Source organism: Trachurus japonicus, chromosome 7, assembly GCF_045865225.1.
Source record: "Trachurus japonicus isolate A0001 chromosome 7, Traja_1.0".
Taxonomy (NCBI): Eukaryota; Metazoa; Chordata; class Actinopteri; order Carangiformes; family Carangidae; genus Trachurus; species Trachurus japonicus.
Genome location: NC_140913.1, coordinates 5,999,681 through 6,018,264, shown reverse-complemented (window position 1 = coordinate 6,018,264; position 18,584 = coordinate 5,999,681). Strand labels below are relative to the sequence as shown.

The 18,584-nt window shown below is 43.7% G+C and overlaps 1 protein-coding gene across 1 annotated transcript; it reads left to right on the top strand.

Moving 5' to 3' along the window:
- Nucleotides 1-6,136: 6,136 nt before the first annotated feature.
- Nucleotides 6,137-11,686, top strand: LOC146984074 (pancreatic progenitor cell differentiation and proliferation factor B-like). Its single transcript, XM_085780906.1, has 5 exons — nucleotides 6,137-6,209; nucleotides 7,727-7,819; nucleotides 8,698-8,775; nucleotides 10,533-10,626; nucleotides 11,123-11,686. The coding sequence occupies exons 2-5, from the start codon at nucleotides 7,765-7,767 to the stop codon at nucleotides 11,235-11,237; spliced, it is 342 nt and encodes a 113-aa protein (XP_085637032.1). The 5' UTR covers nucleotides 6,137-6,209; nucleotides 7,727-7,764; the 3' UTR covers nucleotides 11,238-11,686.
- The last annotated feature ends 6,898 nt before the right edge of the window (nucleotides 11,687-18,584 follow it).

Below are 18,584 nucleotides of genomic sequence, written 5' to 3'. Positions count from 1 at the left end.
TGTCATAGATTAAATTCACCAACACATCCTTCCCAGATAGCAAAATGACATTGAATCAACGTTGAAGTATGGTCAGGCAGCTACGTTGAATCAACATTGATTCCCGACATTTAATCAACATTGAAAGCGCTCGTTATGATAGATGTTGAATCAACGTCATATTTTCAACCATTAAGCGATACTGAATCAACACTGATTCAACGTTCATCTAAAAGCAATCTGCTGCTATATTTTTAGTTGATTTTACATTGAAAACATGTTACTGAATCGACTGTTATCTAAATGGAAGTATCTGTGTTAATTGTAGGCTATATAAATGTTATTTTAGTCCAAAAATATGGAATCATACTAAACATATTCGAATAACTGAAAAAAGTGACAGAAAACAGGCTTTTAATATTCAAGGTTTATTCTGAAAAGGCAAGTTTATGTGAAAACATATGACTTAGTTCTCCTAGTTTTATCAGTCTCCCGATCGGACTTATGAGCCGTGGCACCGCACATGAAATAACAACGCTACGAGCAAAACAAAAACATAGAGCTTGACTCGGGGAACTACACATAGGAGCCATTACATTGTACAGCCAGCATTTTATTAATTATTAATGACAATAATAATCGATTTAACTTATAATGCACTTTTCATTCAAAGAAAGGCTCGCTCACCAGAGGGCATAACGTTACCTAATCCATACAGCTGTTAGTTAAAGGTGTTCAGGCCTGTTTGTAAAGAGTCCAGTCTTTGTGCTGCTGTCCTCAGCTGGATGAGGAGGCAGCTCCAGAGGTGTGTCCCCCCGGTACAGAGCCTGGTGGGGGGGGTCCGGAGGAGCAGGCTGTCTGCGGGTGTTGGACTGTGTGTGAAGTGATGAGTTGTTGTAGAAGGAGACGTGTGTCTGTTGATGCACTTGTGGCTGAGCAGCTGAGCAGCAGGACGTAGTGGAACCGGGATGGGACAGGGAGCCGGGATAGGGAGGTCCGGGGTTATGTGCTCATCTTCACGGACTCTTCCCGGCAGCGCTGTGTCCTAGACGGAGGCATGGCTCAGCCTCTCACACCTTTTAACCTACATGTAAAACAAACAAAATGTCAGGCGATTGTCATTGATTATTTTGTCACGTAAATAAGCGTTTCCCTGACACAGGACGTCCAAGCTGCCGCTGAGACGCTCCGGCCGCCGGTAACGTTAATTCAAACCGCCGTTAGCTCAGGTGGAGCTGCGCTAACGGCAGCTGCTCCAGTCACAACACAGACCAGCAGCTTCTTTCAGTTACCGGTAGCTATGCCACTAGGTCTCACGCCGAAAACTAGTCTAAAAGCCTTTGGTGGATGTCGAATGCTATTTTAGACCGTGTATTGTATAATATTTACTCTCAAATTAACAGTTTTTATCACTCACCTGGACAGCTAAACCGAAGCTGTATGCTTGAAAACGTGCCAGTTAAAATACATCATGAACAAAATTTAATAAACTCCATTAAGCAAAAAACACAGCTAATATCTTTATAATCAGTAAAATAAAATAAACATATTTTTAACTTACTTTAACAGGAGCAGGAGGGTCCGTCCGTTTTTTTTTACAGTCTATGGTCCGAGCGCTGTCAAACAGGGGAGAGAAAAAAAAAAAGCCGACTGCTGCCGCCTGGCAGTTGGGATGTACCACCACTAGGTGTAAAGTGGAGCTTTGGACTGCTCCACTCCTTGCTCTCACTGTCTGAGAACAAATTGTAGACGTTTTTGTCATGAACTACAAACAAGCCTTCAGAGGATTTTAACAGTAAAAAAAAAAAATCACGTCTACAGCATAAGGTGCTTAATTGAATATGTTTGACACCCCCTTCCTCTCATTATGTGGTCTCACCCAGTTCAGTGCATTGAAACAGCATCAGTGAAACAATGTTGATTCAATGTTGGCATTTCAATTTACGATTTCAACCATCCTTCAATGTTGATTCAATGTCATATTTTCAACATTAAATTTTTAGAACGTTGATCTACCATTGATTTTTCAACCATAACCAACAATCAACCTTTCTGACCATAATTCAACGTTGATTCAATGTCATTTTGCTATCTGGGTTGTGTGGAGATAAAATAGATTATAAAGTTTAGCCGAAAATACGACCAACAACTGATAAATTTACCACTGCCTTTCAACAGAGGTGAATGCATATGCAGACAAAGGTGTTAACAAGACATTTAATAAATGGTAAGGGCCGCTGGAAAATGACTTTCATCTCCAGACCCTGTCCACATCTACTGGAGGCTAGCATCTCTCCTCCTACCTGCAGCAGCAGCAGCAGCTGTGCTGAGCATGGAGGTTTAGTGCTTATGCCACAAAGTTTTACATTTTTACTAGTGCTGGCGTTAACACCATTAGCAGCGTTAACGGACATTAACAGCGTTAACAGCGTTAACGGACATTAACGGCGGTAACGGCGCCGTTAATATGGCCCAGCACTAACTTCAACAAATGCCCACCTTCGAGAGAAGCACGAGTTTCCTCTTGTTTTGTTTCCCCCCCACCTCTTGCTTGCGCCTGACTCGTTCTTTTCAAAGCCTTGATCACGTCTTCACCTGCAGCTGCTTGACAAGTAAGCGGCGTTCACACCGGACGCGATAGACGCGAATACAATCGCGCCAGACGCTTCATTTGCGCCGCTTGGTCATTTTGGATCATTCGCGTCCATCGCGTCATTCGCGCTAGACGCTCCGCCTGTTAATTTGAAATTCGCGCCGCGTCTCATCGCGCCAGACGCTCCATTCACGCCGCCTCAGCCTGAATCGCGTGTCATCGCGCCATTTACATTGGTTTTCAATGTAGAGTTGCCGCTCCATTCGCGTCTATCGCGTCCGGTGTGAACGCCCGTAGTGTTGTGTAGTTCGCGAGTGATTCGTTCGAAGGAACAAATTATTTAAAGTCCCTGAAAAGTGACACTGGATTCGTTTTCTGAGTTAATCACATCCCAGACATATGTCCTATTAACCATCCTGCCAATTTTGGATGCTAGAAAAATTTGTTTAGTAGGTGAAATTAGGTTTTAAAATCATGACTAAATGAGGCAGTTCTCGCAGCTCTGGATGTCTGCTGCAGGCACATAAGCCCCGCCCACTTGCTGAGCTTCATCAAGTTTCAACTGTCAATCAAATGGCCTACTGCTAACTGTCACATCGTACCGGAGCAGCTACGGGCTTGAGCCTGAGTCTGAGTCCAGCTCTTATCTGAATGTCTCGGATACACACTGAGCAGTGAGGGAAATATGCTGGGGGCACACGGATCTCCGCTACCCTGATAGCGTTAGCTCGGCGGCTAATAGCCCGGCGCTAACGCGTTAGCTCGACTAGCCCGGCGCTAACCGTTAGCTCGGCGGCTAGCCCCGTTCGTTCACCCCGAGCCTCCATGGTCCCGAGCCACTGCAGCATCGGACCCACGGCTCACCACCACAGCAGCGGGAGCCTTGAAGGCTACACCACAACAACAATGAGGGCCGCCACCGTCAGCACAGGACGACGGGCCTAGTGCTAGCCGCCGAGCTAACGCTATCAGGGCAAGCGGAGATTCGTCTGCTGACGGCGGCGGCCCACGGTTTTGTTGCCGGTGTAGCCGTTGCTGTGTCGGTGAGCTGTGGGACGGACGCTGCAGAGGTTCACCTGGACTGTGGCTGTTTTAGCTTTTAGAGTTTTGCCACCGAGCGCCGGCTGGTCCCACGGTGGCAGTCTCATTAGTTTGTTTGAATTAAAAGTGGAGCTTCATGTTTCACATAAGAGCAGCGCTGCCTCTGGGATCTGTATAGACTATGTTCAAATAACACCACATATACATCAATAAATAAATGTTTTACAATGACCTGATAAGTCTGCATTACATTTTATTAAGACAGAGACCAAGCTAATGGACTGGGAGCTCCGGCGGCGCTGGTAGCTCTAGGTAGTGGCAGCAGACGCTCGTTGGCATTCTTGAAGCATTTATAATATTACTGTGCACATGGGAGGAGTTATGAAAGTAGGGACGCCAGTGCGTCACGGCGTCCCCCTCTGTAAGCCTGCCCTTAAAAACAAAGACCACTGAAGCAGAGTGAAACTGTGAAACCCTAACCTCTAAAATTAAGCACTGCACAAAAATGGGTCTTTTTGCATGTTTTTATCAATACATTTCGAACACTTTTAATATATTTTGAAACAAAACTCCAATTTCACTTTCCAGGGACTTTAAGTGAACGTACTGACTAATCACTTCCTGAGTCTGACCTGATTCGTTCCTTTCTCAGTTCAGTAGTTGAGCTCAGCAGCGAGCGTGCAGGCCGACAGAGGAACTGCTGTGTGGTCTGTGAATCACTGAATGATCTGCGATTCTGGTGGCGGAGACTCTCGTTGCGAGGGAACGGTGCATGTTCAGTGATGCGTTCACTGACAGTCGGGGCTGAGGGCTCCAGTTCACTCACTGCGCGCGTCGTTCACTGCATGTACTGGGGGCTGAGGCCGCCCATTCACTCCGTGTCGTTCGCGAACGTACTGACACGGTGATTCAGGTTCGCGCCGCCACTCACTCACGAACCTACTGCGCACACAGAGAACTGCTGCTGAGGACGTGATTCAGGTTTGCACTGCCACTCACTCACTCATGATTCGCAAACCTACTGCACACACAGAGAACTGCCGCTGGGGAAGTTGTTACTCACTCACTCACTGGTGATTCGCGAACCTGCACCAGAGAACTGCTGCTGCAGACGTGATTCAGGTTCACGTACTGTGCTGAATGTAGCGCTGTGTCACTCTCACTGCCTGGTGTACTGCATGCACAGAGCTGTGTAGCGTCATCATAGTAATATTTGCTGCTTCTCCCACGAATGTCTGTACTGTACTGTACTACGCACGACCCCCCCCCCCCCCCTTTATTTATTTATTTATTTATATATTTATTTTTTCACCGGCGAAGACGACCGTAACGTCTGACGGGGGGGGGGGGGGGGGGTAGTGATTCGGTGAACGAATTTTTTGAACGACTCATTTTGAAGAACTGATTCTAGTGATTCAGTACAGTCAAAAGAACTGCCGATCCCATCACTATTGACAAGTGCCTGCAGCGCATCTGACCAGTGATTGGTCAAAAAAAGGGTCTCTTCTCTCTCTTCTCCTGCCTCGCGCTGACAGCTGATCTAGTAGCGCGCACCACGGCTGTGCATATGCGCATCCTTTGTGCAAAACGGGGCCCCTATTGGATCGCGGGGCCCTACGCACTGTGCGTGATCTGCGTGTAGGCATTAGCCTATATGTAGGTGTCACAGAACCCAGAGAGAACGCCAAGACACAGAGAGGACACAGACAGGAGCATTTTTTTAAACTTTTTTTTTTAATCCCACCACCACCCCCCCCTAATGGGGACCTTTTTTTTTCTTTCTTTCTCATTTTTTTTCTTTCCTTTTTTTCTTTTTTTTTCCATTCTAAGAAAAGAAAAAATACACAATAATCAGGTGGCAGTAACATAAAAACCCATCAGCACCATAAAACATAAAGGAGGACAAAATAAAAAACAACAAAACAAAAAAAAGGAACCTACATTTAACAGCATAAAATAATCAAAACATATAATCAGTAAGTGCATAGCTACTACATATTTTACACGCACCATTAATTCATATCATAACTCAATAAATAAAAGATTAAATAATTCACTCTACAGCCACCATAAAAGAAACAACAACAATCCCAAAAACAAAAACATACAAAACAATAAACTATTGAATCTTCATCCCAAGTTTTTGTTATTGCGAGGATTTCCCATCTTCTTCTCTCTGCATTATTTTTCTTGTTTTTTGGCAATATCTTTGTTAGTAATTAATGATGTTTAATAAATGATATAAAATAAAGTAAAGTAAGTAAACTGTTGTGTTGTTGTGGCCATGCATCCGCAGGGCGGCGCTGCGGCGACAAAACGGGCGGAGGGGGGCACCATGGGAGGGGTCGAGGGAAGCGCCGACTGCTGGGCCCCGCCCCCGGCTGATTCGACGTCACTCCATCCCTATAAAAATGCGAGGCTGAGTCCGGGGTGGACAAGAAGCCGTGTCGATATCCTCTCGGACCTTGGAGGGTTACATTTACCCAAAACTTATTTTCAAATGGGCCCCGTCGCCTAGCGTCCACTCCCCCAGCCTCTCGCCGACTGAGTTGAATTGAGTGCTACGGAACATCAAGCACGTCTGGGTCACTAAAAGGTGAGGAGGGGGTACTGTTATTATCGCGGGGTGGTAAAATGGTGGGGACACGGGAGCGGGTTGTTGGGTGGTGGGTTTCTGCGGAGCTAACGATGCTAGCTAGCTTGAGCTAATGGCAGCTGTACGGGTCTTTGTTTTGGTCAACAGACGCGGAAGAGTTAACGTTTAGTTTCCTCGTTGTTTTCAGGATTTCACTCACAGAATAACGAAACAATGACGTCCACTCACACACTGTGGCTGACAGCTTCACGTCCACAGATTTGTAGCGATTTTGTTATGGTCTTTGTTAGGTGTTTAATGTCCTCGGTACAGGATAAAGACATCCCTCCCAACCATAAGGCACCGTTAAAATAACAAAGGCACTGTTATAATACGGCCACCATGTCCCCAAAGCACGATTTTAGTTTCATATTTGTCACGTATCAGTTAAAGGGGGAAACAATGTAAAGATGTCGCCTTGGTGCAGTGACAGCCTGATGTAAACAAGACCCCTGCAAACCGTGGGATGACGTCAGCTGTGAACGTGCCGTGCAGCGGTCCGCAGCTCACGAGACTGTTAACGGATATTAGTGATGATGCTGTGTTTTTTAGTTTTACACTATGCATTGTGCTGCTGTCGTTGACCTGGGCGGTTTGTTGGAAGCCTTGAGTGTGTTTGTTTGGGGGTGGGATGTTTTGTGATATTTTATTGTGTGCCACATAGGCTATAAGTACACAATGGATTGACTGATTAAGCAGTTAGTTAATTTGGTAATTCATTTATTTTATTTTATTAAATAATTCCACTGTTGAAGTCTACCAAAGGTAAATGTTGTAGTTTTTTATTGTTTGTTTGAGGGGGTTATGTGTATTATTCGTCAGTCAATTATTTAAAGGTCCAGTGTGTAATATTTGTCAAGATTGATTGACAAAATCTGAATATACTACCAGTGAATATATTTGTATGAGTGTATAATCGCTATAAGATAAAATCAGTTTGGTTTTCATAGCCGTATAATTCTTCTTTTATACTACATATAACAAGGGTCTTGCTTGGAGAGTGTTGCCATCTTCCTCCGTTTGTACGGAATGGAAAATCCAGCCAACCAGAGAGCACGTTTCAAGAGTTTCAAGTTCATAAATAAACTATAGAATTATTTAATAGATAAATAATAGAATCTGAATGCTAAATGTCACTGTTTTCCCCTCATTTTACACACTGGACCTTTAACGAGCTTAACTTCGCCGCATGCTAGCATTGATTGTCAAACAATGCAAAGCACACAAGATATTCAGCTGACAACATCCTCGCTGTGGTCTGGCTTTATTTTTTATATATGCAGTTAAACAGCGGTAACTGCTTAACTACCTGTTAATGACAGATCGCTAAATGATTTATCAACACAATAATTTGAAATGAGAGGAGTTGTCAGTTTTTATCTATGGTAATGAAACCCTCATGTGCGGAAAACATGAACATGGTGAGTAATGTGGCCCAGTTTTGGTTCTTGCTCACACTGTTTCCTCCTCCCCTCCAGGTTTCCATCAGCAAAACACAGCGACCAACAACAGAAGAATGGCAGCTATTCCAGCAGGCGGCTCACTTGTGGCGACCACTGACTACTACCGAAGTGAGTGGAGTGTCTCTGTCCTCCTCGTCCCTGACCACACCAGGACACGGGAGCAAAACCAGCTCCTTGCAACGTTCAATCATTTGCAGCCTTAGTAGATAAATCACTGTCATGTAGATATAATTAAAACGTTAGGAGTCATATCAGTGAGGGCATTGTTTGGTTTTCCCTGAGTAAATCAGGACTACTATAGTGGGTTATACTCAAGGTGAAAGAATCAGGCGAAACACAGAGACAGATTACCATTAAGTTAACTTCCAGATATTAAATAGAAAAAAAGGTTGCCAGGTTTAAAGAAAAAAAAAATCCTCTTTAGCTGACATAGTGTACCTGACTTTCTCTAAATGTAATATATTCCCCAGCTCCCTCAGCCACATTTCCAACGTAGGAGCCTCTTCATATTTCTCAGATTGTACAATTTGCTTTCTGGCTAACAATGTTGAGAGGTGAAATATCCCGACTTTTCATGCCATCAAAAAAAAAAAACGCTCAAACAAGCCCCAAAATGATTGTAGCTTATGACGTAGTAAAAGTAATGTGAGTAATGTCTTGTCAGGCCACCGTCTTCTGTTTACAGTCAGAATCTAAACTCATTGGACATGTAGCCTGTCCCTGGGAATCTAATCAATCTCATGCATCAGTGTTGGGAGTTTCCCCCGTAGGCTGTGGTTATATAACTCAGGGAAAATGGATTGAAATGTTCTGTGTCTGTGCCACCTACACCCGCTCCCATTTTAGGGGGGGGGGGGTTGGGTATCAATGAGAGAAAAATTGTCCCTTTTGGGTTCATAAATGAAAAGTGTCACTGATCTGGTTGACAGTGTTGTTGTTGTTACGTCTTAAACCAACTCTTGCTCTGCTCACCCTCTCTCCTGCAGGGCGCATCGGCTCTACATCCAGCAGCAGCTCTTGCGGCAGTTCGGAGTACAGCGGAGAGGTCATTCCTCACCATCCAGGTGTGTGATTGTTTGTATGGAAATGTAACAGAAGAGTGTTGTGATGTGTTTTCGTAGCATGTTCACTACATCCTTTTACATTTTTGTGCCTGAAAAGCCTCTGACTGTGGGCGATTAGCGGTTAAACTCAAACTTTGTGCTCCACGTGCACTGGATTAAAGCTGCTGCTAGGTTATTTGAGTGTGTAGTTTGTTTTGTTTTCAGGTCAGGAAGAAAAAAGCACCCTTCACCAAGACAGAATACACATAATGACTAATCACGTGTAAACTACTATGGGTTTAAGAAGGAACAGTGTGTTCTGCTCAGTCCCAGGAGAGTCACGGCATCGGCTCCAGATGTTTTTCTGTCTCTGTCGGAACGTTTTCTTTTCTGCCCGCTCACTTCCTCTTTCCGAACAATTTCATCATATCAGCTCGTGCTGTTGCTAAAGTCCACGTCATACCATTGCTCATAGACTTGAGCCGAAGCAACCTCAGGATTACTGCGCTTGAGTCAGCTGTTGCCTCAGATCACACACACGTAGTCACCGTGGCCGAGTCATCCTGGAACACGCCGAACTCGAGCCGTTTCTGGCTTTTTCTCGTCTAACAGGAAACCCCCGTCTTCAGGCGAATGTTTTCTCTCCTCGCATTCAGCTCTTTGTGTTAGGATTCAGATGGCAGGATTAAAACAGGAGGCGTCGCTCAGCTCCTGCTACACGAGGAAACAGTTAACTTCACACACACACACATGACCCTCTGCACCATTTAATATCTGCTGACTTGCCCAGTAATCCTGGATCAGTGTGTGAGGGGGAAAACCATCTGGGCCGCCAGGGAAAGGCTGGCCGAGGTTGGAGTTGGCGCGCCTGTTTTAGCCAGGGAGTCAGATTGTTTCAGGCAGCGAAAAATTGCCACACACACACATAGTTGACCCAGCTGTCTGTGAAAGTAGGTGAAAGGGTGGAAAAATGGGTGTGAACACTCGGAGACAGTTCAATGCATGTGACTTAAATAACTGCTTAACTTGCATGGAACAAGTATATCAGTGGCTCTTTTTCTTTTCTCGTCCTTTTTATTTACTTATTTATCTGATTTAAATCTATTTAATGACTTTCTAGCACATATTTATTGCTGGTGTTTTATTAATCGATCTGCGAGAAACGCTTTCTCTTTTTGTTTCTACCTTGGTATGAACAAAATGACGGTATAAAGTTTGACATGACTTGAAATAACTAGGAAAATAAACAATTTCTGTATGAAATTGTCATTTTAAATTCAGCTTGGCACTGTGACCCTTTTTTCCTTTAAAAATCTCGTTGGATTGCACAGGAGTTGTATATCAAACTTTTCAAATGAATTAGTTCAACTGAGTGCAGGATACCGGAGAACACATGTGCTCTTTGACTGCCACTAATCTGAGAACCGACTTGACCTAGAAACTAATGTTGGCACACACAGCAGTTGTGCTGTATGTATTTAAGAGGGTGAATGTAAATGCAGCTGTTGAGTGACTGAATGAAGTGTCACAGTCAAAAGTGTGTCACGGTGCCAAACATGCAGTTTGTGGGGGGAGGAGGGGGGAGCGGGGTGCACTCAGTGGTACTATCCTCAGCTTATCAGGAGGAGCCAAGTAGCTTTAATGGGAATTGGTGTACTTATAGTTGACAGGGAAAACACTGTCCTGAATACCCAAAGATCATGTTCCGAATCTAAAGTTCAACAGGAGTCGCCGCTGAAGCTTCATGCCTTTTTTTTTTTTATTATGTGTCTCCACAGGACTCCCCAAGCAGGACTCTGGCCATTGGTGGTCCAGTTTCTTCTTTGGGAAGCAGCCAGGGATGACCCCACTGACTGAGGAGGCACAAATGAAGTCAGTATAAGCTCAGATATTGCTGACTTGTTCTCAGTGCCAATGTATCTTAATTCCTTTTATCCAGATAATAGTCTTTAGTTTTGTGATAAAACTCTGCCTGTAATGGAGAATGCACTTGTTTTTACTTCACCTCTACCCTGCAGACAAGTCTGGGCTTGCTTTGTACATTATGTTATATAAAGCTGAGTCACTGTGCCAGTCTGGCACCTAAGAGGAACTATGCAAGATTTGTACCTAGATTAAAACAGCTTCAGAGTAATTATGATGGTTCAATGACATGATAATGGGAGAATGGAGGCTCTCTACCTTCCACCTAGCGTCTATTGACTGAAAACTGCTTGTTTTGCTTTGTTAGCAAAAAAGCCACCAGACTTGCGTAGTTCCCCTTTAAACCTGTTGTCAATGAAATCAACCCTGGTTTCTGTTAGCTTAGCCATGTCCTGTTACTGTAAACCAGTCAGTCCTAACTTTCTCTCTTTTATTCGTCTCTCAGGGCGGGGGTCCCCGGTGTGGTGACAAATGGTCAGATCACCTGCGTTGCCAGGGAGATGGTTATGCAACGCCAAGTGAGTGAGAGCAGCGACGCAGGAAGTCCCACCTCCTCCTGATCCTGCAGTCTCACTCCGATGATCAACACCACACCTCGGGGGGGAAATCAAACCAACGACCAACGCTAGGTGACGGGAGGATGTCCCGTTTACAACCTTTAGTTTTTTATTTTATTTTATTTTTTGTAATATCATTCATTGTAGTATAGGCTGCCTTACTTATTTTTGTTTTGGTAACCTCGTGTTTTTTTTATTTTTATTGACCACCACAAAAAGACCTGAAAGTTTAAAAAAAAAAAAATTAAATATAAAAAAAAAAAAAAGATAATGATGCAACTGATAAGCTCTTTTGTTCTTTTTGTAACATTTGTACTGTTCTGTGTTTGTAATACTGTGGTGCGCAAAGACACATTGTGGCGCATTCACCATCCACACACCTTTTGTTAAACATTTTTCACCTTGTCACCCTGTGATTGCAAATGCAATAAAATAGACTCTTGCAGCCTAAATGTTCTGTGTCGGGGTCATTGTTTCTTCTCATTCATAAAAAGTGTGGACCGGGACCAATATATAACATATAATTTAAATATGACTGTATTACTTAATTTTGAAACTGTATGTCTCAGCGTGCACACAGCTTTCTGTGCTGGTCAGAACATACTTTAATTTTTTTTATAATTTGCTAAGTGATGTGTCCATGGCTGCTGGTTGAAAAGCCATATAAGGACCTGGAGATAACAGTGTCTGTTTGCCAGGGAGTGGTTCACTGGTTTTGTACTGGGCTATTCCAGGAGCAAAGTAAACAGTGAAAAAGCAGCACTTTGTGTCCTCTAACGGCTGTTTCTGCTGAACCGGGAGTCGGGAGTTGTGTAACGCTTGGCAAAGTGTCTAAACACCCACTACATCTGGGAACAGACCTCAGCAGTCACCATGGATGTAAATCAAAACATTCCTGCACAAACTGGGCTCAACCGCCTCCATCTGCACAGCAACAGCTTCTGTTTACGTGCCACTGATGCAGTATTTCATGTCTATGATGTTACAGAATGCATCAATTAATGTTGATGGTGTGAGATCAGCTCACGCTCACACATTTGGCTAAAGCTCCCACCATTTGTCCTCCCTTGTGTACTGTGCAAAAAGCAGAAACAGCACAAATGCTGCAGGCTCATTGTTCAAGTAATTCACCTATGTTTGACCTGCACTGACATATAAACACATTGAAAGTGTTGAAAAAATGCTTCTGGAACAGAGGAAAGAAAGCCATCATCATCACTTCACACCTCAACTGGTTTAAACTGGTTTTTGTCAGCCATCAAAAAAACGGCTGAAAATACAGAGCTGAAATCTGTGACCCATCAGAAAAACAAACCCAAAAAGTTTCTCCTATCTGTGTTGCGTTGCTGCCACATATTTAACCAGATAGATAATTGCACATGAGATCATAATAAAGTTATTAGTGAGTGTAGGCTACTGTATATATCAGACACAACGTTTACAAAGTGGAGGTTGTTTAAAACAACACTATGTAGTTTCTGAACACAGATATCTTACAGCAGAAGTAAGTGATATATTTGTGTTAATATAAGTCTTAAATAGTTATATCTTCCGACAGCAATCACTTACATAGAGTGTTTGGACTGAAACACGGGTCTCTCAGTCACTCTGCTCTGCTCTGAGCCGAAGAGAAAACATTTATCGTATCCTACAGTTTTTATCCAATGAGGAGAGAGAACGGCATGCAGGGCTGTGTGTGCAGCCAAGGAACGCCGTGAATGTGGTGACGTAGCGACGAGGACTGTTATGGTGCGTTCAAGGAAACTAGTATTTTTCCGACCGTGAAGTGGTACCAGTTCGATCTGGTACGAGTTCACCGGTCGGAAGTTACGAGTGGCCGTTATAGTGACTTTCACCGGTAAAACAGGTCGGAAAAACACGAGTGGGTTGCCTGAAACGCTACAAAGTCGTAAGTTGTGACTTGAAGCTGTAATTTACGATTTCAAAAGCCTGCCTGGAACGCAGCATTAGCGAAAACGACCGGACCACTTACTTCTGCTTTAAATATTGTATTCTTATATTATATGATATTATTAATGTTGAATTGTAGCCTACAATTCCCCACCAGAATCTCACTCCCTTGTCAGGGTCATAGAGGGAGTCGGTGTTCCTACCCGCACAAGAAAGTTACATAGTGCAGTTGCAGCCGGCGCAACCTCGCTCAGGCTACAGTGGTGACACGATTCATCCTATTCACCGTTTTTCTACCACTTAAGTGAGTTTAGAAACATAATTTTAAGGTCAAGAAACTACCAAGTGTTGCTTCACATCATTAAGTCTCCGCCCTCTGTTGTCATTTGTTGAGCTGTAGCTGCGGCTGTTTGACAACAGTCTACTGTAAACAGTGGCATGCACAGACTTTTTGAAGGGCAGGGGCAAAAAGAAAAAAAAAAGGGCAGATACAGCACTTCCTCACCAATGAAGAGGACACTTATCACGCATTTTGGCTTGGCTCCCAAGAGGGCACTTTGGCACATGTTTTTCAACAATTGGGCCATGGGGGGGCACCACCCCCCCTACCCCCTCCCTGTGCACACTACTGTACTGTACATGTAGGGTTACACAAACATGCAAATATATGGACAAACCACACAGCGTTGCTTCAGGGTTCTTGTTTTAGGAAAAGTTCCCAACAATTTGTGTGACTAGCACCTGCTAAACGGGAATTCAAGCAGCATCCCCAACCAACCGGGGTCATCCCTATGTTCCCACAGCCCTATGTTCCCTCAGCCCTATGTTCCCTCATTTCTAACTTTTGTCGTCACTGAAAATTAGGCCCTATGTTCCCTCAGCCCTATGTTCCCTCATTTCTAACTTTTGTTGTCACTGAAAATTAGGCCCTATTCCCACAGCCCTTTGGTCCCACCATTGGTTGGGTTTAGGCAATGAAGAAAGGAGTTGGTTAAGTTTAGTAAAAAGACCAGGTAGAGGCTAGACAGGCCAGATAGACAGAGTCCAGATAGGTAGAGAGAGTCCAGAGGGAACATAGGGCTGAGGGAACATAAGGCTGAGGGAACATAGGGCTGAGGGAACATAGGCACGCTCCCCTCCAACCAACATGCCGGCCCCAGTCATGTCGGAGACGGAACTTTACCCCAAGATGGCCGCTGCTTCTGTTTGCAAAGGAGCCACTTGTGCTAACATTTGTGTTGTGTTGGAGTCTTGGCTTGGTTCAGTTTTTGTTTACCTGCTGCATTTTATGGGTTGACTGTTGCTAATGTTCAGTGATGGGAATAACGGCGCTACTTTTCAGTATCAAGTAATCAAAAAAGTTACTGTTTCCCCTGTTATATGCTGTTACTGTTACTGACAATAAAATGTTTCATTGCTCACAGTTACTTGACTCAAGTCATTAAAGTGTGCATTGGAACTAACCATCTCACTCAGTATTGTTTTAGATAAACAGGAGGTTAGGGTTATGGTTGGGTGGTTAAAGCTGTACAGAAAAGAAAATTGAATTTGAGCCCACTGTGGGTCTTAACATTAGTGTTAACTCATAATTATTTCAGACGATGTAGGCCAAACTTTGCGCAAAATTCTATTTTTGATTAAATCCGGGATGAAAGTGTGGTATTTTTTTTCCGCGTTGGATAATGAAGGCGCACGGATTATACGTCAGCCTGCTCATGATTCATCATCCACTGATATTGGATCCGTCAATCAAATGTCTGAGACACACACACGGAGCTCGCCCCAAGCTTATCCCGCCCGCTCTATAACGACCAATCAAATTCGTTTTCCTTACTCTGGTAAACTTGTGCGGCAGCTCGTGACAACTAGTAGCAACAAACAGGACAAACGGCCATTTCTGTACACCTTTAAAGGTGTACAGAAAAGAAAACTGAATTTGAGCCCACTCTGGATCATAAAATTAATGTGATAACTCATCTATCAGACGATGTAGGCCAAACTTTGTGCAAAATTCTATTTTTAAGTAAATCCGGGATGAAAGTGTGTATTTTTTTTTTCGCATTGGATAATGCAGGCGCACGGATTATACGTCAGCCTGTACATGATTCACCAGCCACTGATATTGGATCCGTAATCCGTCATTCAAACGTCTGAGACACGCACACACACACAGAGCTCGGGCTCGCCCCAAGCTTTGAATATCCCGCCCGCTCGATAACGACCAATCAAATTCGTTTTCCTTACTCGGGTAAACTCGTGTTGCAGCTCGTGACAACTCGGCGCGACAAACAGGACAAACTGCCATTTCTGTACACCTTTAAGGGGAAGAGTCCAAGTAATTTGACATATTTGAGTATTTTATATATTTTTTTAAAAAGTAACGCAATACTTTTCCTGGTTAAGTTTCTTTTATAATGTAGTAGCTCAGTTACAAACTCAGTTACTTTTTGGGGAAAGTAACTAATAACTATAAGTAATTACTTTTCAAAATGAACATGCTCAACACTGGTAAGTTCTCCTAGCTTGAGGCAGATGTGTTTGTGAGCGGTGTTGTGATGGTGGCTGTGGTTGTCTGTCCCCAGTGGATGAGTTAAGTACGGTGGCTGAAAATGAGTATGTTTACATGGTCAACAAAACTCTGATATTAATCTGATTAGGACAATACTCTGATTCGGAAGTAGAGATGAGAAGATCAGTGATTTCTGATTAAGGTCATATGGGAAACGCTAATCAAATTAAGACATGTGGAGTATTCCTGTTTTAGTCGTATTATCAAACCCTATATGCACCTTCACGTCCTGTGGGAGTTCGCTGCATTTTGCAACAGGACAGGTACACACACAGCTGGGGTCAACTGTTAGATTTCAAAGAGATACCAAATTCCATTAAAATTACTCTCTCCCACCAGTTCTTACTTCATACTCTCATCCTGTAGCTACCGCACAGTTTGTTGCAGTGGATTGCATGACAAGTAAGTAGGCCTAACTGAAGCCTCCAGAAAATAGATAATAAAAGACCCCAAAAATGAGTAGTACCACTTTTTCAAACCCTTGGTCTTGTTTGTATGGTGGTTGGCAGATGTGAACCCCTGGGTTTGTCAAAAACAAACCGGTAGCCAGAATCAATATAAATGCATAGACATACATTGTGTTTATATCTTTACAGTAAGTAGTAGTCGGTTACACCCTGCCTCTCCGAAACCCCGCCTTTCCGAAAATAGACTTCCATTCATCGTAATAGTGGGGTTTTCTATTTTGTCTAAAGACCCCGCTATTCCGAAAAGGCTATTGGGGAAACCTCCCCACTCCGAACGGACAGACGGACGTAATCAGAAAGGAACCGGAGGCTGTGCAGTGCGAAATGTGCAGTGATCCTTTTGTCCTTTTTGGGGTCAAACGGATCATGTGCATAATTAACTGCAAAACAAGCAAATACTTAATATTAATGACATATAACGTTCATTATGCTTCTAGCCTGTCTAGCCTCTACCTGGTCTTTTTACTAAACTTAACCAACTCCTTCCTTCATTGCCTAAGCCCAACCAAAGCATCTCCCTCAGTCAGCTGTCAGCACGAGCGGCGGCTGCAGCAGCCTCGCGCCCCTGTGAGCTCAAGCTGGGTTCAGCCGCGCTCGAACCGAGCGGAGCGGGGGGGGGGAGTGTATTTCTATTACTGTGTAGGAGATCTCCAACAACGGAGTCTGGGAGAAAGCAAGTGGGACAGATCTGCCCAGTCCCTGAGCAGCGCACGTTTCAGGCGAATTTTTCACGCGATAAGATTACATACAAAGTCAATGTACAGACGCGAATGGACGCGATTGCGGATGACGCGAATGGCGCGACGCGAATGAAGCGAGTAAAAACAAATATTCCAGCGGGCAAACTCGAGCGAGTTGAGTGAGGCGAATATTTTACTCGCGCCCGGTGTGAACGCACTGTTAGAGGTTATTAACTCTACAGAGTCTGACCACTGACATTTGGTGCTTGCAGGAAGTGCCAAAGTTGAAACCTAGGCAAAAAGTATATGTTGGCTACAGTACATTACACTGTACATTCTGCCTACATGAATAACACTAGTCCACATAAATTGGCCAAGAAAGGTTTCTGGCACAAGTGGTTGAAACTCCAGCAGCAGCTGCAGTGACATGAGTTGTATTAGACAGAGTAGTTTGAAAGTCACAAGCCAAAAGTTGGTCTAACAAGCGCCTCCTATTCATTTATTCAAGTAATCCTGACGTGCAGGGAAACATCTTCTTGCTGACGGTGGTGTGGCACAAATCCTGACACACGGATTTTCCCCCTTGACTGTAAAATGGGTTTGTGCAAGCACCAGTGTCCTCTATTCACCTCCCACACTCTCACTGTCTGTCTCTATGAAACAGAGGAAAGACAAACAATGGGCGATGCTGCTGCAAAGTGGCCTCTCTGCATGACAGAGTTAAAAGGGTGAAAAGAGCATTTGTTCTGTGGCTCATTTGAAGAGCCGTGTGGCTGGTCATCGTCCCCGCGCTGCAGTTTTTCCAGGTCAACGGGTTCTATGGGGGGGGAATCATCAAAAAGTGGGAGCGAAGGAGCCCATTTTCTTTTCAGTGTCTGGATCTTTGTCGTTTGCTGTTTCTCCTTCTGCTCCTCAACACCTGGCATGCTTTTTGGCCCCCTGAGCTGGGCAACAATGTCTGATACCAAGAGTTTAGTGCTCAATTCAATGACTATGGATTTACAGCCCATTAGTGTATAATTGTTTTACTTATTTTCTTCTTTTTTTAAGTAGAAAATGTGAAAAAGTCCAAATTCAGTCCAAGACAAGTCCTCAAAAATGGGAAATCCACAAATGTAGAATGATTTGCTTGATAGAAGACTGAAACAGTTTTTTCAAATGTCACATGCCATGGTGTGGTTAAGTAACTCTGCAATTTTAATCTTGAAGACTGTGGTAACATTTTACAGGTTAATGTTTACAGACATTTAACACAAGATCTGATCGAGATGTTCTGCCCTGCCACAGTTGGGCCTCCACAGCGTTGTGGGATCATCGCCACAAAACACAAATCATTGAGAGGCTGCTACACTTCAACTTCCTGTTGAAACCATGCTGTTTTATTTGGTTAACTAATTGGTAACTATTAGAAAGATTGGTAAAGCTTGAGAAAATCACTCACTCATTCACTACTCCATACTCAGTCACTATACTGGGAATACAGAGGACGATGTAGCGAGCTTTCGGACACTACTCAGCCACACAATTAATTATGTCATTACTGTTTCATAATTAAAACGTTCCAGATCAGTGCTGACAGCAACAGCAATTAAATACAGTAAGGTGGTTAACGGGACAGTGTGTAGCTTATTTGGCTTTTTATTAGCAAAAATCAAATATTGATTTCATATACGTATTTACCGAAGTCTTATCACAACCGCATACAAATAAAAGCTGTCTCATA